The sequence below is a fragment of the Sinohyriopsis cumingii genome, unplaced genomic scaffold (assembly GCF_028554795.1).
Source record: "Sinohyriopsis cumingii isolate HCF-2022 unplaced genomic scaffold, ASM2855479v2 utg003676l, whole genome shotgun sequence".
In the NCBI taxonomy this organism is placed as follows: domain Eukaryota; kingdom Metazoa; phylum Mollusca; class Bivalvia; order Unionida; family Unionidae; genus Sinohyriopsis; species Sinohyriopsis cumingii.
Genome location: NW_028316569.1, coordinates 50,565 through 71,385, shown reverse-complemented (window position 1 = coordinate 71,385; position 20,821 = coordinate 50,565). Strand labels below are relative to the sequence as shown.

General features: G+C 33.4%; 1 protein-coding gene and 1 long non-coding RNA gene across 2 annotated transcripts in view; one reads left to right on the top strand and one right to left on the bottom strand.

Moving 5' to 3' along the window:
- The window catches only part of LOC149769491 (uncharacterized), a 78,486-nt gene that overhangs the window by 13,353 nt on the left and 44,312 nt on the right, over positions 1-20,821 (top strand). Inside the window, exon 3 of the mRNA XM_089949882.1 lies at positions 7,822-8,373. Within this exon, the coding sequence (XP_089806008.1) occupies positions 7,822-8,373 (552 nt within the window). The remainder of the gene's footprint in view (positions 1-7,821; positions 8,374-20,821) is intronic.
- LOC149769492 (uncharacterized) lies at positions 12,733-15,802 on the bottom strand. Its single transcript, XR_016419144.1, has 3 exons — positions 15,564-15,802; positions 14,790-14,934; positions 12,733-13,099 (listed from the first exon to the last, which is right to left on the bottom strand). It is a non-coding gene; the product is annotated as an uncharacterized LOC149769492 (long non-coding RNA).

The following is a 20,821-nucleotide window of genomic DNA, read 5'->3' as shown; positions in this document are numbered from 1 at the left end:
TATCAAAGAAATTACTCAACAATTGAGAAGGAATGTTTGGCTTTGATATTGGCATTACAATATTTTGAAGTTTATCTTAGTTTAGCTCCTTCTTTGATTATTGTGTTTAGTGACCACAACCCCCTTACTTTCATCAGCAAGATGAAAAATAAAAATCAGAAACTTGTAAGGTGGAGTTTGTTGTTACAGGAATATAATCTTGACATCAGGCACATCAAAGGAAAAGATAATTTAATAGCAGACACAGTTTCCCATGTATAACAGTGTATTATTTCATGTTATATGAGTGCTTTTTAACCTCATGTATAATAGTCTGTTGCAAAAAGAAAGCTTTAGCATATACATCTTTTTCTTTATGGGGGGAATGTTATGTATATTTAATTTATATCTGATTTAATTGTTGCAAGCTTTAAAATCATTTTCTTTTTTAATTTAATTATATTTCAAAATAATTTAGTCTGTTTACTAGAACTCATGCTTTTTCCAGAAAATAGTTTGACCTTGACTGTTCATTTTTGTGAACATAAGGCTGACCTGGTTCCTGACCTTCATTCAGAATTAGTAACAGCTACATGAACAAGTTATTTTTAATTTATTTTTATTGTGGGAATAATAAGGTTGAGATCGAGGCTGTGTTGGATATGTGACCCTCGACTTGTAAATAGTTTTGAGTGAAGTAAACAACTTTTATACTCGGAGTAAAATTAATGGTTCTTATCGACGACATACTGTGGCTACTTTTTTTTATATGTAAACATGATCACGTGATCCTCTTTCGCAATTAGGCATTTCTGAAATTGCACGTTACTTTGTTTTAATAATGATGCTTAGAGGCAGATCTCACAGTCTGGGCTTAAAAATGCTTGATGTTAAGACATTTCCTTCTGTTTTAGCCAGTTTTCAATTTACGTGTTAATTTTTCTTCAGATTATTTGGATTCTAAAAGATTAATTTGTCTGGAAATATTTTTGTGCTAATATAGAATTCTTGAACAAATACATTTCTTAAAATTTTTATTTGGATTTCAAACACCGGATTACTTCTTGTGTTTCTACAAGGAACTGTAGACCACAACACAACACATGATACAGCATACGTCATCGCCTTCCATCTTGGATTCTTCATCGGGACCTGAACTTGATTTCATTAGAACATTTCAATATTAGGATTTCTTAAATTATATTCGTGGATTATTTTTGGATTTGAATCTTGAAACTGTAAGTTCTTATTTTTTTATTTTTACAGGGAAATAAATTATTTGTTATACTTTTCAAGGCTTGTTGTTTTCACTCTTTCTTGTGTTACTGTTTATTCGAGCCTAAACATTTAACACCAGATAATACTTTCGCATGTGCACTGATTATAGAAAGGTGAACAGTGTGACTAAAACAGATTAATTTCCATTCCTAATAATCGATGACTGCATTGATAAGATTTGAAATGCAAAGTATGTCACCAAATTTGACCTTCTGAAAAGATTTTGGCAAATTTCACTGACGGAAATGGCAAAGGAAATTTCTGCATTCATGACTCCAGATGGACTTTATCGAAATAAAGTGATGCCTAATGGGATGAAGAGTTTGCCAAGTGCTTTTCAACATTTAATGAACATGAGTACTCTGGTCTAGATAATTGTCATGCTTACATCGATGATGTCATCATCTACAATGACATTTGGAAAGAACATTTAGTGACAATTTGGAACTTCTTTGACAGACTCATTGATGCAAGTTTGACAGTTAATTTATCCGAAAGTGAGTTGTGCCATGCTAATTTTTTTGCTTGTGTAATATTTCTTGGACATATCGTGGGACATGGACAAGTTAAACCTATAGATGCTAAGGTCAAGGCTCTCTCGGAATTCCCTGTGCCTATCAGTAAAAAGCAGCTGATGCAATTTTGGGGTATGACTGTTTACAATTGGAAATTTTGTTCCAATTTTTCCATAATTGCTGAACCCCTCACAAATTTATTGAGCAGCAAAACCAAGTTTCATTAGACTAAAAAATGTAAGGAGGCTTTTGATAGTTAAAAGCCATACTAAAAAGTGCACCAGTTCTTACAGCTCCAAATTTCAGCCAATCATTTAAACTGTCTGTTGATGCAAGTGATGTTGGGGTTGGAGCAGCATTGATTCAAGAATATGAAAATGATATTGATCATCCAGTGTGCAGTTTTTCTAAGAAATTAAATAAGCACCAGAGAAATTATTCTACAGTCGAAAAAGAATGGTTGGATTTGATATTGGCATTACAACACTTTGAAGTTTACATTAGCTTAGCTCCTTCTCTGATTAATGTGTTTAGTGATCACAACCCCCTTACTTTCATTGGCAAGATGAAAAACAAAAATTAGAGATTACTAAGGTGGAGTTTGTTATTGCAGGATTATAATATTTACATCAGGCACATCAAGGGAAAAGATAATTTAATAGCAGATGCACTTTCCCATGTATAGAAATGTAAGATTTCTTCTAATGTTTTTTTTTTTATAAAGCTATGACCTAATTGAACTATGATAAAAAGAAAGCTGTATTATATAAATCTTTCTTTTTTTATGGGGGGGAGTATTATGCATATGTAATGTAATAGTTTGTTAGTTTTAAATTTTTCTATTATTATTCCATTACATGCCATTGTAGTGTAATATTGTTTACTGGATTTGATATTGTCTAGAATAGAGTTCAGTTCCGTTTGACCTGACTGATTTTTTTTATTTTAGATGTAAACAACTAATAATAGAAACATTGTACCTAGCTGCTGACCTTGTTTCAAAATCAGTGACAGTTTTAGTAAACAACTTGTACATTTTTTTTATTATTCTTCTTAGAGTAAGACTTATTAACCCTTTACCTCAAAGAGCATAGTTACAAAGTGCAGCACGCTATAAATAGAACACTTTTTACCTTGTTACCTATTCGACTCCATACGCCTAGGCCTGCCTGTGAACTGTTAAGCAATGTAGTGTATGTTATGTTTAACAGCAATTTTAACCATTTTACATTTTTGGTACACATCTATTATATGTGGAAAAATTTAAGAGTAAAGTCCGATTGTTATAGCTGTGTAATTATTTTTCATGGAAGAATTTTTTATGTGCTTTAAATACTTGAGAGAACTCGTTCACTGTCATGTCAGTGAGGCCGCGTGACCAACCGTAGCTGCCATTTCTCATACTCGAAATTTACAAGTTTTTCATCTGTGTCTACATTATTAAGTCATCTGAATTTTATAATTTATAAAAACTAACTGCTGCCTACATCAGTATCAGATCCTTTACCTAAGTTATTGAATCTTTCATAGTTGTGATTCTAATCATGAAAACTTTGTAAGTACTGAATGAAATCTGCAGCCAGTCATTTTGGAGAGTGGAGATTATGACCCAGTTACTTTAAATAGCAGATATCGACCAGTGCTTAAACAGTGACCATGTGATCTGACGTAATTGTCATTCGCAGAAATGAATGTAATATCTAATGGGTGGGGTTTCCCTGAAGGTGGCACTACAAAAACCAGCTCAAAATGGCTGATGTTTACAGCAGGCGTCAAACGGTGCTTCCATGCGAATGGAGTAGAGGCGTCAAAAGGCTTTTCCATGTGAATGGAGTAGAGGAGCCCAAAGATGCTTGCATGAGGTAAAGGGTTAAGTTGAGTCAAGTGCATATCTGGACTACCTGACATCAATCAAAATTTTCTGCTGATTTGATAGTCATTATTGCCACCACGGTATTTATCTTTAAAATATTATCCATACTCCTTTTAGATTGAAAGTCTATTAACATTGGTTTTTCACAAGAAAATGTTTTATGATGCTCGTTGGTCCTAAATTAATATGATACTGATTTGACATCCATTGTGGTCACCATAGCAGCTTTGGAGAAACTCTTGTTATTGCTGCTCCTCATACTGTAAGAGGAAATGCTCGAGGTGGAGCTTTGACCAGATTAAGATATCTAGTTGCTTCTGAATAAAAATATTGCCAATCTGACCTCAGATATGGCTGCCACGCTGAACATGTTGAAAATCTTTTATCTATTTTGCCCAAATGAATGATCATATTAATTTCAGGTTTCACCAGTAATCTTCTAATGGCATCTAGTTTGTCCTAAATGAAGATGGTGCCAATCTTAAATCCAATATGGCTGCCTTAATGGCTAATTTGAAAATCATGTCACTAAAGAACATCAGAGATGAGTTCAAAGCTGTGCAGATAATAAAAGAAAAATTGTCTCATTTTGAAATGCTGTAAACTTGTTTTGGACAGTAGAGCAAACGTGCCTTCAAGTGACTCTTGTTATTAGAGTTTAGAGTCCCATAATTGGACTCTGCTGTAGAAACTTTTGTCTCATAGTTGTTGGCATGTGGCTGGTTTTCTCTGTCTCCTAAGATGGTTTCAAATAGCATGCACATCAGGGCACACATCGTGTAGCTCACTGTAATACATGTACCCTTCCATGCTCAGTGCAAACACAAATTTGAGCCCTTTTCTAGTCCTTAGTAGGCAAACTATGCTGTAACTGTCAATGCAGTTTTTTTTGCAGGTCTCAATACTTCATACTTTATTCAGGTGGGTTTTTCCTGTGCCATATCTAGTTGCATTTATCTGAGCAGCTCTGGTATCTCTAGTGGATGAAAATTAAAATACCAAAAACCAGTACATGCAGGGATGGCAGAGGGTGTTTAGGTCACCTCCTGGGTGCTACTATTTTTTGTGTTGTTTCAAACAAGTGCAAGTCTTGGGCTCAGCCCATGTGGGTGTCTGAAAAAGTTTGTCACTTGGGTTGGGGGTTCTTACTGTGTTTTCCTGGGTTCGTCCTCAACCATTTTTACACTGGTTGCCTTGTATAGCCTATCTTGTGCTGAGAAATGGCATTAAACCTGAAAACAACTTAACTTGGGAAATGGGATTTGGAGTTGAAGCATGTCACAAATTTGGATCAGTTTTACACTCTTTTTGCTACTTAATTATGAACAATATCCATGCAGAAAAGTGACATGCTCTTGTGTCTTACTAGCTGAGCTTTTGAACAATCTGAAAATTGCTAAATGACTTTTTTTGATCAGCTCTTGATCAGATTTGCATACTTGCTTATATCATCAATATCTCAGGTCTTATGTTGCTTGTTTAGGCTCAAATAAACAGTAACACAAGAAAGAGTGAAAACAACAAGCTTTGAAAAAAATACAATAATTTATTTCCCTGGAAAAATTCTGTAAAAATTAAAAGATATGAACTTATGGTTTTATAGAATCAAATCCAAAAATAATCAGAGAATTATCCAAGAATAAAATGTTTTGAAGTCCTAATAACAAAGTGTTCTACTGATTTCACATTTGAATACCAACGAAGAATCCAAGATGGAAGACGATGACGTATGCTGCAATCTGTAGTGTTGAAGTTTACAGTTCCTTGTAGAAATGAGAATTAGCACTCCGGTTTCTGATAGCTGAATAAATTTTTATAAAAAACTGTTCTTGTTCCACAATATTACATGAGCACACGTATTTTTCAGAAAAATAATAGAATTAATCCTTTTGAATCCAAGTAATTTGAAATAACTCCAAACCAAGTAATTTGAAATAACTCCAAACAGTACAACATAAAACTAACAGTTTAACAGTCCAGCTTCTACTGAGATTAATTTGCCAAAGCTTGGGTTATACGGTCTTTCTAAAACGTAAACAAGGAGGCACGTGATCATCTTCTGGAAGGTTAGAGAAGCAAGTACTTGTTACAGATCACGTTTACCCAGTGTGACCCTGATGAAAACCAATCATTTTACTCTAAGAAAAAAAATTTCAAAAAATTGTTTACATCTCAAAGACAAAGTCCCATCATGACCTAAAAAACAACCACTCATTTTAAAATAAATGGAACTTGTTTACGATGGTTGCTACAAATTTTGAAAAAAGGTCAGGATTTAGATCAACACCTGGTGTTTATAAACTAACAGTCAAGGTCAAACTGTTTTCTGAAAAAGTATCATCTCTAGTGAATAAATTTACGTTACAATATCATGTAATGAAAAATAAAAAAGAATGTTAAAACTGACAAACAATTAAACTGAAATAAATATATATTAAATCAAATATAATTAAATCAAATATACATTACACTGGCAAATTTGATTGTGAGCAAAAATACATGCATATCTTGCATCTGATGAACTGAGTTTGTGAACATTCTAGATAGCATATTTCTGATCAGAATTTGATAAGATTTGGTACGTAAGCTTGCATCATCATGACCTTGGTCAAGTCTGATTATGAATGCCATCCATGCATGCTAATGAAATGATCTTGCACCTGATTAGTTGAGTATGTGAACACGTTAGAGATCATATTTCTGATCAGATCTTAATCAGATTTGCATATGTCATTGAGATCATGGATGAACACATTATGAGTGACATCTATGTGGTCTTGTATCTTATTGGCTGTACTTGTCAGTACCCTTGAGGCCATATTTTTGAACAGATTTTGACTTGCTATGGAAGCTTGTGTCATACAGTTTTAATGATAAATTCTGTTATGCACATGATACATAATCATGAGGATTCAGGTTGATCAGATGTTGGGAATTAAACTTGTAGCCTTCTGGTTATGGTTCAGTGTCTTAACCTTTGAGTCACCACACTCACTTGCATGGGGTCTCAATAGTTTCCAAGTTATTACTTAAGGGATGGGCCACCAAAGGAGAAAGGACAGACTCAGGAATCCATGCTGTCTGCACAGATTAACTCACTAACTTAAAGTGCATGTACTTTATGTTATGAATCATTGCCTACTCCCCAGGAGGAAGATAGTCGGTTACATAAATGAGATTTGTCCTTTTTATGCAAAGAAAGTAATCTATACAATAACATAATTACATTTAAGTACAGTTTGGCTTACATAAGGAACTTTTTAGATACTTCTTCATCGCCATGGAGAGAAAGAAAAGTTAAATTGCTTTTCAGGCATCATTAAATTTTTATTCTTAATCAGCTTTGATCAACTACTATATTCTTTGCTGTTTTCCATCTTTGTTTTTTTCTGTTTTAAATTGAGTTTTATTGCTCTAATAACTTCAGAATTGTATTGAAAGGGGTTAATGAAACCTTTTGTCAGCATTGGTGTGCAAAGAGTAGTAAGAGAAGAAACAAGAGAACAAATTGATCAGTTAAACTACTGGGAATCTGAAGCACATTTACAAAAATTAGCGCAACATTTATTCTTTGTCAAATATTTTCAGACTACCAGCATAATTCCATAATTATTCAGTCCAGTGTGCAAACTTGCTTGTAAGAGATGGGGAGGATAGTGTTGGTTAAAAAATTTGTATTGATATTTGTGAAATATATTTTAATATGAATAAATATTTTGAAACTAGTGTCAGTCCAGGTATGATATTGCCACCCTTAATATAATTTTGGTTACTAACACATTTCTACAGTTAATTATAAAATTATATGAGAGGTGGAAATATTCACTGTAGTTACCGTGCAGTCTTTTATATTGCCTATTTTATCCAGAAATGTTTGATTACATTGTAAAATAGTCAAATTTCACAATGTTTATGGGACAGCTATTGTATTTATGTGCATATAACTCAAATATAATTAATTAGCTAATGAACACATGTGTAAGAAAGAAAATTGTTATGAGTGTGTACATTCTTTTATTTTAAAAATGGCAAGAGTTAACATTACCCTAGTGCTAAATACTTGTACATAGACATTGTATATAGTAAAGAAGAGGTTAAAGGTACAAGTGACCTAAGAATATGTTAGTCTTATTTTTTGTAAAAGAATGCTCTACCATTTCATTCTCTGCATTGCAGATGGTCTTTTAAAAATTCAAGAAATTCACAGTGGAATGATTACAGCACAAAATAAACAGTGTGGGGATGTTCACGATTTGAAAACAGGACAACTCAGCCAGGGCCAGATGCTTTGTGAATTGAAGGCAAATGTTGACAAACATCATGGCTTGTTGGAAAATATAGGCAGAGGTGTGTCAGAAGTAAAGAATGCACATTGTCATGAACCAAAAGGATGGAAACAAATGGAGGAAAACCAAGGCTTGGTTTTGCAACACATGCAGAAATTACAGGAAAAGGTGGAACAGCAACATGATATCTTGCAGAATATGGATGGGGCAATGAAGATGGCACGTAGTAATCAATACATGTTAACATGCAAGGTAATCAATTCACCTGAGGATGATACTCAAGGTTTAGGCCGAGTAAGAACAGAACAGATGGATCAAAGGAATCTTTTGCACAGTTTAGAAAATGGACAGGATGAAGATCAAGAAAACAAAGAAAACCAAGACTTAGTTTTGCAACAGGTTGATGCTGTCAAGAACACTAGAGAACATGTGCCCAGCAATGGTAGGATATGACATTTTTATTTTAGATTAATGTGAGATTTTAGTAGATACAAGGAAATGTTTTCAATTGACAAGTGAAATATTTCCTTATATCTACTTTTATAAATGTTGATTTTGTTTTTATTATATGTTTTAGGAAAAGTCTGTCGACTTACATGGATTTTGCTAAAGTAAATAAAAAAAAGAATTAAAAAAATGCAAGTGATGGCTGCATAATGAGATCAGTTAAAAAGTTCAAACATTTTTCAGTAATCCTTGGAAGCTGACTGTCTTTACACATACAGATAGAAATAAATAAATTCTTTTCTTCATTAATACATTTCATCACAGATTGATAAATTGAAGATTGTTGGGGTGGGTTACTGTAAAAAAAATTGCAGAACAATCGTGTCAGACAGACTGTAGAGCATAATATCTTTAAGCTAAAGATTTTAATCATCATTCTTCATTTTGTTTGGTTTTGCATTCAAACATGAATTGTGTGGCCTTGACAAGCTTGCAGACTTGTTCAGTAACAGATGTTGCACCCTGTATTTGAATGTCACTTAATTTCGTTTTGCAATGAGCACTCCTCCATCTCCAATTTCTGCTTTATTTTCAAATATGATTAAGATTGGGATGACAATAAAAATTGCTACTGAAACAACTTTACTTATACTTCATTTAACCAGAGATTTTTCACTAAAATCTGGTGCCTTTTTTTGTCATAATGTCAACACGTTACGGGTATTGTATGTGTGATACCAAACATCAAAATAGAATCACATTATATAAGTTCAATCCTATTAATTTGCATGATTGATCTGAAAAACATTTTTAAAATGTTGATACCTAAATCCTGCTTTTTTGTTGTTTGGAGTTCAGTTTCAGGCACTTTTTATGGAATGTGTATGTCCTTATTTATCACATAAATGTATGTTACAGTCTTTACATATTTTTAGTATGTTCATCGCCTGTGTATATGTATGTGTGTGAGAGAGAAAGATATTTAAATGGAAATGCAAGTTTGAATAGCATACATATGGGTATGGGCAGATATATTTCACAAATGGAAAAGAAAATAGTTCCAATAGTAATTTTATGACGTGGCAATAAAAAATTTCTTTCAATGATACATTTAGACATATCACCATGAAATGTATAATAATTTTAATTTATCAGTTGGTATTTGAATTGAATGATTTTAACACATATTAGTTTTGAGAGGGTCTACAAGCATTAGCTGCTTAAAATAGTTGAATCCTGATTTCAACCACTATCATAAAAGAATGTGGGCATTTTTTGTGGGGGGGGGGTATTTTTAATTAAAACTTAATGTGATTTAATATCACACAAGTGTAATGAAGGAACTAATTGAAAATTGAAGGTAATATAATCTGTCAAATTAACTTCAACATGACGTGATCAGAATTTAGAATTTTTGCCATTGTGGCTGTTTGATAATGATATTATTGGGTCATTCACATTAAATCTTGTAGCCCACAATCTAGTGAAATAAACAGATGTGAATCTGATTTTTTTGCAAACAAAACTAAATGATGGCTTCATTCAGTTTAAGAATGTGTTGGAAATTCATCATTTACCTCAACTTAATACAAGCATAAGGAAATTGGCCTTTACTTCCAAATTCAGCAGAAGAACAAATGGAAATTGTATGTTAAGTGTCAGTTTATTTTAATGTCTAATAGAGAGATGGAGAAGAAAGTTTATTTTTCTGAATTAAGAAAATATGTGAATATTAGCTGTGTTAAATAATGTACATGTATATGAAAAATCTAATTTGAGTATAAGATTATACGTTAGAAAATTCATGTATCAGTCAAATCCTGTTAGAAAATACAACTAACACATCTATATATGTGTGTGTGTGTGTGTGTGTGTGTGTGTATATATATATATATGGCAGTCCTTGTTTAATCTATATCCCATTGTCAACAAACATGTTTGGAAACAATTCACTCAGATATTTATTATCATAGTAGCACGTGGCTGTATAGTTGTTCATATGCTACATGTACATGTACTTAAATTAGCCAAGATTTTGGTCAGTAAGAGACATCTACCATGATGCCGAGGCTACCAAGGGAATGAAGCTATTCATAGGGAAATGAAAACATGAACAAATTAAAAAGTTTAACAGACATTCTTGTGAGATGTCGCACCTTCACAAGTTGAAAGCCACATATATAATGTTTCAAAATATTGGAATTTTAATTTGGGTTTTTACACCGCTATTGGTAGCAATTGTAAGCATGACATTTTTTTTGTTGCAAACAGTGAACTTTCATGGCACAATAAATATGCTCCAATCACTATGAAAAATGAAACATTGCTTTTATTTAAGCTTGTTGCTGATTTCCTTTGAGTAAAAGTGTTCGGCTAGCTTTGATGAAGGTGCATGTGTTATTGAAGGTGCCACTAAAGGCCCTTTTTGGAGGACCAAACAAATGCCCGTTATTGCTGTAGCAATATCAAATAATTGTAGAACATTGACTGAGAAAGAATTTTCTTTTCATTTGCTTAGTATATATACAGAACAATGGGTGCTTCAAAGGTAATTAGTTGTATTTGAAGTTTCAGCAAAACTATTTTCTTTGGGTACATTTTTCAAAAAGAAAAAATGTTGCCATCATCTGATAGATTGTAGTCATTCCTGCTTTCACATGTGGATTGTAGCCTGTCAGGTAGCACGACTATTTTGGTTATATTATGGCATACAGTTCTAAGGCCAGACATTAGTATAAACGGTTTATGATATAACAATGCCATGTTTGTCAATATGAACAAAGAGTTTATGTAACATTAGATACCAGTGCAATTTTATATCCAAGTTTGCAGCTTCCTGTCATGGTGCTTTTGAATTTATCCACTTTGAAGCCAAGATGGTATATACAGTTTTTAACAGCCAAACATGTTGTTGCAAAAAAATTCGCCAGATGGTTTATTTTATCGCCAATAAGACAAAAATATCGCGATTTGCTACATTGATGAAGCCCAGCATGATCCCTGTTGTTGGATATCATTATGGTCGTGTAAACCATAATGGTTGCAACCATGCCTGGTATATTAAACCCTTGTCATTGTAGAAAAAATCCCTGAGTAAATTTGTATTTGGTTCTAAGTCAATGATTTGGTATTTTCAGACGCTAATACAGTGATCCCAAGCTGGCTTCAAGTTGGTACTGGCACATCAGGATGGTTTCAGTGGTTGATTTCTTTTTGGCCTTTAAAAAGATTATATTTGAGTGTATACAAGGATTTGGTAACTCAAATTATAGCTTTGTAGTAGATATTCATCAGCAAAATTCCTATCAATGTTAGCATCATTGGTTAGCTGATCCGGCATCTTGTCAGCAAATTCTGCAACCTCATCACAATGGTCAGAATCCATTTCTTATATGTCATGATAAATCTTATCTTAAACACAAGTACCAAAGACGGTTAAGAATGTTTCATCCCAAACATTGTTCAGTTCTTTCATCCATATTCAGATCTTAAACAAGCCTGCAACCAAAATGTTTTTAATGATTTATCATTAGAATCTCAGCTAAATAAAGAATTCAATATTTTAGCATCAGCATTAGGATTTTCCTATGATTGTTCCGCTAAATTAATACTAAGAGATCCCCATGTTTTAGCGGATGTGTACATGATTAAAAGAAATTACTATCTGGATCTTTCAGTATCATGTTTAAAGTGACCACTGCAATGAAACCCATCAATAATTACATGTGATATACCAAAACATCCAAAGGTTACAGCTCCTCACCTTTGTATTGTTATGTATATTGTTACAACTTTAAGATCTCAAACTTTGCAACAAGAAAGAAAAAAAAATCAAAGTTTTTTTTTATAGTTTAAAATATAAATTTATTTTGCTAAAAATGCTATGTCAAGGAATTAAAAATAACTTTTATGGTGAATGAATTCTTTAAATCCTAAAAGTTATATCAGTGCCAGTAGTTCTAACCCATACCACAACTGCCTACCCTTCTGCACATGAGATTCTCACGTGAGATCTAACTCAGGTTAGTCTCATGTGCAATTTAACATGCAAATTAGGTTAGAACTCACGTGAGCAAATAGATTCTAATAAGAAAATCACATGTGCAGGAATTGTTAACAAGAGCAATATCTTGCTCACGTGAGCCACACCTTGCTCACATGAGCCACACCTCGCTCATGTGAGCAAGATATGCTCACGTGAGCAACATCTTGCTCATGTGAGCCACACCTTGCTCATGTGAGCAACATCTTGCTCACGTGAGCAAGATTACGCTCACATGAGCAAAAACAACAAAAAAACAACTATAGTATTTAGTTTTTATTGAATACAAGAATTAAACAGAGTAAGATCAATATTCAAATCCCGTAATCATAAGCATATAATTTGAGTTCGATTAGTGATCTTTTAATAAGGTAAGACAACTAGAGTATGTATGTATGTATGTACCTGTTATATTAATACATCACATTTATTCTAAAAACTTTAAGGTCATAATGAAAGATACTGCTGGAAATTTGCTTCACATGAAGACAATTCTTCACTGTTCCAGAAAATTCAAAGCAAACAAAACATGTAATTGACATTCCTGCTTCTGAATTTCATTATTTGCGTCTGCAACAATATTTTCACTTGGAGATTGTTCTCTTTGAATCAATGCACTTCCTGTTGACCACTGAATTTAAGTTAGCAGGCTCAGTTTTGAACTGTTGAAAAAAGAAACCTGAAATGGAAATGAAAAAGTTGGTAGAAGTTTGTTTTTTTCTGATCACAGCATTTGAGACATTCTGTAAGGTGGATTTTTGAAGATTTGTTTTACAAGGTAAAGGCAAAATACATAATTGTAGTTTGGATTAGATGGCACTTTATCACACTGTGAAAATAGGAGCCAACTGTTTTCCCAAGGACACACTTACGCAGCCAACCCAGTCTGAAAATTCATCCTTTGGACTATGAGTCAAATTGCTCTACCAATAGAATTACCATAGTTCAGTAGCAAACATATAAACTGCACTGTTGATGAGATACCTGCAAGTCACACTGCATATTCCAAATTTGACTACTACTGGATAAAGATGCCAATGTGTACCCGGGTATTCTCCCATTGATAATAACCTGGGTAATAAAACGAACAATTGGGTACCCGTTTAAAAAAAAGTGTTCACAGGGGCTCATATGGTTGCTTACAATTTACTTGTCAATACAATCCTTTCTCAAGTGACCTATTTAAGAATCAACCCTGATATTTCAAGCCTGACCATCCTAAAATTCATGCCTGTCCATGGTTCATGTGCCAATTTTCTCATGACTTAAAACACTTGTTTTCAGAACCTGGTGACATTATCTGGGTCAAATAAAATTAAGCACAATATGAATGTCTGGTTTAACTTGGCTACTGTAACATGCACTTCTTATACCATGTTAGGACAAAAAATGAATGAAATGGACAACTATACAGACTGAAATATAAAGATCAAAAAAAGTTTGCTACTTAATAACAGTTTTGAAAAAACAGGTTCTTGAACGTGAAACCATTTGCCCTAGATTCATTCTATTATGATACTACACACATAGCAGTCCAGCTTAAATAGAAAATAAATGGCACCAGATATCATTTTTTTTAAAAGAAGAAAAAACAACAAAAATAACCCGGGATGTATCAATGCAACTGCTGGATGTTATGTAACTGAAAAATGTTGGAGAAAAGATAGTTTGTTAAACTTAAAAACATGTTGCACTGGAACGTTGTATAGGGATGAACCATGGCAGGTTGAGGATAATACAACAATCAACATTTATGGACTTTATGACAATTCGCGAAAGTTACTGTAGACATGTACACTAGTCAAAATGACTGTTATGCACAAATAATTTATCAATTTCTTTTGTGTCTATTCTCATCTATACTAGTAATCCACACGAGTTCAGCTGATTTGTGACAAAAATTATAACTCCATATACATTTTTCATACAGTTTTCTGTAATAATGGCGTGTAATTTATACTCTTGTTGTGCTCAGATTATGATTTTTGCCACTTATTTGTAATAATTATGCTTACAGCTCATTTTGGGGTTGGAACATGTGAACCTACAACAAAGCAGTTCAGCTTCACATTTAATACAATTTCCTTTTGATTGTATACTCTGGTAACCAACTGTTAGGAATGATGGGTACACATTAGAAATTTGCAAAAAAATTGACATCTCTACCTCTGGAACAGTCCTCTGAAAGATTTCTCCAAAACTTTTGGGATACATTTTTCCAAAATATGTACATTTGCAATATACAAAGAAATTCAAAATCTGGTTTCCAACTTTTATATTTAAAAAAACAAATGTATTGGGGGTCAAATTTTAGAGTCTGAAATGCATATGTGTATTACATCAAAAGATTTGAAGCGTGTTATACATACCCTTTACTGGAGTCGGAATTTCCTCTAGCATGGCAATGGGGTTTTGTCTGACTTCTTCCTGTTGCTGTCAATGTTTTGCACTTCTTTCAAATGATTGCTACCTTTGTTGTGTTGATTAAATTTTGTGACCTTCATGAAGTTTAATCTGTAAAAAGAAAAAAATTAGTATAATTGATCATTTTATTTATCTATGCATAACAGAAAGAATGCACTGAAATGAGAAAACGATTTGGTTGGCAAGAGTCCTAGTGTATATAAGCGTTAAGAAAAGCTGTAATCCTTATCCAATTAAATCTCTATTTTAAATTTACCAATCAAAATATTTGACAGACAGGGCAAATGTCTTTTAGGAATAAAATCATGAATTAAGCTACTGCATTTGGTTCTCAATCGTGTATGCTTATCTTGATCCGCCCAATCAGCAATAAAATAATACGAAGAACATTTATGTTTGTACAAATAATTGTTTCAATCGGTAACGCAAGTGCTCCTCACTGAGCGCCCGCATTATTATTGGGGGTGGGGGTAAGAGCCAGACATGGTTGCACAGTTTAATTGCGGAAGGCTTAAATATTCGATGACAGTGTGGTGTAGATATCATTTTTAGAAACAGGAGGTTGAATTATTATCTTTAAAATCTGAAACAAACCCTTGGCTCAATTTTAAACGACCATGCGAATTTATGCTTATGCTTATAATGTCGATGATTCAGGCTATCCACTTTGATCATTCTATATGCGAAATTGTAAAAAGAAATCAGTAAAAGTAACTTACCTCTTTCTCGGCAATGAACAAGTCTTTCATAATCCTTGAATCTTGCCTAACAGCACGTCGACGTCTTCTGTTTCGTACTGGACATTAACAACCGTACCGACGTGGATATCTTAAAATGTTGGTGTTGGTTTCTATATTTTAATAGTGTCCACACTCTTGCTGTCAGAATGTTTTAAGAGCAGACATGTTGCAGGAGAATATTAAATAACTTTCTCCATAAACAGCGTGGCCCTTGCTAAGAGAACATGGTCCGCGCGTAAATTTCTGTCTGTTCGGTTTAAAAGTGCTATTCTACATGTACACTGTAGGTCAACATCCAGCATCTGTTGAGTTCATCTGAGGCGCCATAAAGGGTAAATTATTAGCAAACATGTTGTTGTACGCATAGATGCTTGTATCATTGATTACAATATAAAAATCAGTCATACATGTAGTATAAAAATAATACTTTTATTATTTTATACTACTGTATGACTGACATTGAAATTGTAAGCAATGATGCGAACCCTTCTGGTTTTACACTCATGTGTACACATGTACTCGGGTATTTTTTAATGTTATTTTTATATATTAAATAAATGCTATTTTATTATCTGATGTTTCATAAAAACTGAGCTATAAGTGAATTCATATCATTAATAAGTTAATTAATATAGACCTAGTTAATTTTGATGTTTTTACACTAGCTTGTGCCGAGCCATGCCCCACAGGACACTCTAATGGTTCTAACAAGCCGATTCTTCCACCGTGTACTCTGATAACTTGGGTCACAGAAAAGTTAACGGAAACGTCAGTGATTTGTTTTGTGATTATTTCAATAGGAAACTTCTTTTATAAACTTTGAAATGACATGATTACAACATTTAAAAGGCTGCAAATAAGCAAAAGTTTCTATTACCAAGAATATACACGTGTAAAACTGTGCGAAACAGCTACACAACCAAACACGACTGGATTAGGCAGTTAGTTTCTTACGGATTTATTAAATTTTATGTACAGTACATGTTGTTGTTTTTATTTTTTTAATGATAATGTACACATGCATATGAAACGGGGTTGGGGTGAAACCTCGATAATAATTTGTCTAATACGTAACCCGTTCGACTGTTCAGTCGGCATTTGAATTTTAGCGGACACTAGACAAAATGTTTAATGTTACCCCGCGTATTTATTTGATGCCAGACATTCAATGTCGGTGGACAATGTTTTATTAAACACGTTAATATTATTAATCCTTTATGGTTTCTGCGTGGATTAAACATAGGCCGTTTTATAGAATATGGGGAAGGGGGGCGTCAAGCGTACGTACGCGGAAAGGGGAGGGGGGCGCGTAAAAAAAAGTATGCATGCGTAAGTACGCGGTAAGGGGGGGTGGTGTAAAAAAAAGTATGCATTCGTACGGGGTGGGGTGGGGTGGATCAAGCTTTGCCAGACTTTTGCGTACGTACTAAATGGATGACCCCTAAGCCGAATTACACAATTCAGTAAGTATAAGATTGTATTGACTTTTGTGCGAACGTTAGTAATGGAAGAAAACGACGTAGTTTATGTAATTCTCCAATTTTTATGGAAAATAACTTTGAGAGTTTATTAGGCCAAAAAGACTGTGCATCAGTGTTTATTTTTTTCCAGATATGAGGTTATGTACTTATTTTACAATTTGATTGTGGGGTGTTAGAAGTTCGTGAATAAAGGAGTTGCATCATATGTTTATGGTACATAGGATTCATTTTAGGGCAAAAGTTTTATTTCCTTTTTATATTTGTAAACTGTGAGTTTTGGGGAGAGAAACATTTCACCTTTTTACAGCTGTTAAAGTTTAATGGGTAGTCTGGTTATACAAGACCTTAATTCTGAATTGTTTCGTTTTATAAACAGTGAAATGAACCTTAATATGTTCAAATACAAGGAGCCTGTTGGGTCAAAATAAGATTAAAACTCACTGTGAGAAAATAAGTTGAAAATGTTTTAAAATTTAAAAATTACAACAAAGTAACAGCAAGTGCAAAATAGAAATAATGTCTATTTGACAATAATGGAGATGCTTGACATTCAACATACACAAAATATTTAAGTCCAAATTGCTCATGTGATAACTCACATGAGAAAATCCAACTTTGAATAAATTTGAAAAAAGTGTTTAACCAGAATCAAAGTCCAAGTTTCTCACGTGATAACTCACGTGAGAAATTAGAACTCTGTCTTATTTTCAAACATGGTTGTATGTAATGGAAAAGAATGTTTTCTAAGTTCTACTTTCTCATGTGAAAATTTAGATTCTCACGTGAGCAAAATCTGCTCACGTGAGAATCAGGTTAGTTTTTCCTTGGCTCACAAGATCTAACAAACTGCACATATGAGCCTGCAAAATCTACCCAATTTGCATACATTTCTAACAAGGTTCTCATGTGCAGCTTATGAGCAGCTCATGTGAACTGGTGAGATTTTTCTGTACGGGAAATAATCTGAATACATGTACGTTGAAGAGTTATTCTAAACGATAACTCCAATTTACCGATGTACCAGCAATGCAGAATGTACTTTAAATGAATTCATGATAAATCTAATAGAGTTATAAATCCAAAAGTCTTTGAATGTTCCACAGCCATTTCATACAACTACTAAGTTAATTAATGTAATGTTAGAACACTACAATTCCAAAGAATGATTACATTGAATGAATCAATCCCCTCAATAGCTCTTAGAAGACCAGTAGTACTTTGAAGAATAAATGATTTTGCGTAGCAATCTTTTTATATAGACAGTTAACATGCAATATCAGGAATGGAATACAAAGCTTTTGAATGAATCATTCTGGTATTTTGTAATTCTACATTCAGTAAACGAGTCAATTGTCCCTGTTATAGTCAGTCAGAAAATAGGCCAGTTGAACTATTACCAGTATAAATGTATTAATATCTTTGTTGGATAATATGATGTTTACTCGAACTATTACAGCACATCAACCTTGGCACTTTATGAATAAAACTGACGTATGCACTATACATGACTCATCTTTATAGCACAAACCCGTTCATAGGATATTAGCAGTAAAAATGTCATGACTCTTATAAAAGCTATTATTTTAAAAACAATATACATATGTAATATTGGTACACTTAAGAGTTTTAATGTGTATTGTGTGATTCACCTTTGTCCATAATTGATGGTAGATATTTGGTCCTACCTGACTAATACCATTTATTTTTGGTAAATGTTTACATGAATTTGAGTTCATGATATTGGTTTTCCCAATATAGAAACATGGTCAACCTGATGTTTGCCAAGTAGCTTACTAAAATTTAAGTTCGACCTTGTTTACAACTTAAAATGTTCTGGAAGTTATCTGTCTTATGTTTTTGTACTAAGGTTGTTTTCATCAAAATTGTTCATTCCTATCTTAACATCGGTAGTGGAATCTTTCTGTTGTGTTCAGTTATATTATGAGAGGATTTTCTTTATTTAAAGTTTTCATTGGCATTACAAATTACTCATTGATACTTTGGCACTAAATCACTATTTTTGGATTACTTTGAATTCATTTAAGATATTCTGGATAAAATTGTGTTACATCTAGACTGTTAGCACAATGGCACATTTTAGGCTATTGGTAATAAGAACATTCAAGATTGGAATTCATTTGGAACACCATACCTGTTGTGTTTCTTGTCATGAGCTATCTCAAGTGAAATATATATATATACTTTATTTCCTAGAGTGACTCCTACAAACAGTCAACAAAGTGGGTCCAAAACAGTGCATGTGTATATACGTCGGAGAAAGATATATACATGATGCAGATTGTATAGTCTATTTCAATAACACATTTCCCTTGTTTTGACGAAATAAAATAAACAGTTTCTATATTTTGAATGTACATATAGAACACACGCAATGAAATCTAAATAATTTCTGCAGAATTAGTTATTTTCATTGATTATAGATTGGACATGAAACAGTATATCACATGAGGACAATGTACATGCAAGTTATGTCCAAAACATATTTAATGCATTAATAATGTTGTTTATATGCATTTTGGATAACCATTAACATTTTTTTCTATACCCTAAATGATAATTCTGCTTATTATGCACTGGTCAGTTGTTGTCAGTCTCCGCCGTTCCACACAGACGCCACTCCTAGGAATGTAAACATTTACAATCCAGTTTCAGTTCAGTTCGAAATAAACTCCAGTCGTTGTTCACGAGTGATGCTTGTGTATCAGCAGCTACAGTTGCACCTGCTGCTTGCTGTTTTTACACTACCTTGTACTTCAAGTATGGCTTTATGCGGTAGCAGAAACACATCCTCATCTCGTGTATTAAAAGTTCATATGCCTGTTTTGTTAGGCTCGAATTTTCATCAAGATACTCAACATATTCAAATTCTTCTGTTGAGTTGTCTGTTGTTATTTCCTTGGTCATGTCAAGGTAATTTTTTAGACATTTTTTATTAGTAATTGTTACATAAAATTGTGAACCGCTTTACAGTGTGAGGTTGGAAAGCAACCCACTAGAACTCCACAATATCTGGTCAAATGCTAGCACTTCGAGGTCATGTTTTAGTTACTAATTTTCTAATAATTTCTTTGTTTGGCAGAGATAGCAGTGTTTTTGTCGTTTTTATTGATGCCGCAGTAGTTTCGTATGTTGATGATATTTCAGAAATTACTTGTTTTATATCCCTGTCACTTGCGATGGGTGCGATACTGTTTGCAGTCTACCATTAATTTTATAAGCAATCTTCTGTCCAGCAGTATCACCCGCTGCAGAGAAGGCTTCTGTGACAAGAGCTTTAGATGTGTCTAATGTGATAGCTGCTATTTTATTTGCAATTCCAGGTATATTTTCAATTATTTTAGAGAATATATTTCCAAAGAATCCTTCTACAATATTTATGTGATAACTTTTTTGTTGTTTGATTTTGTTATACAAAACTGCCTGATAAAATTTATTGCAGTCAGCATAGCTGTGGTGAGCTAGTAGTACTTGCAGTTGGTAGGTGCATATAAATATCTTCTATGGTTTGATTAGATTGGTTCACTGACCTCAAGTGCAGATAATATGCTACAATTTCATTATTGAGATTTATTTGCCAGCTGGTGGTCTGTCAGGGGAAAAAGAATTAATTGCTTGTCCCTGACTACCACGTGCTGTGTACGACCCACTGCCAATCGAGCTGTTCACTAGAAACAAATTTATTTCTGTTATATCTACTGGTGACTCACACTTGTATGAAACTGAACCACTTTGTGA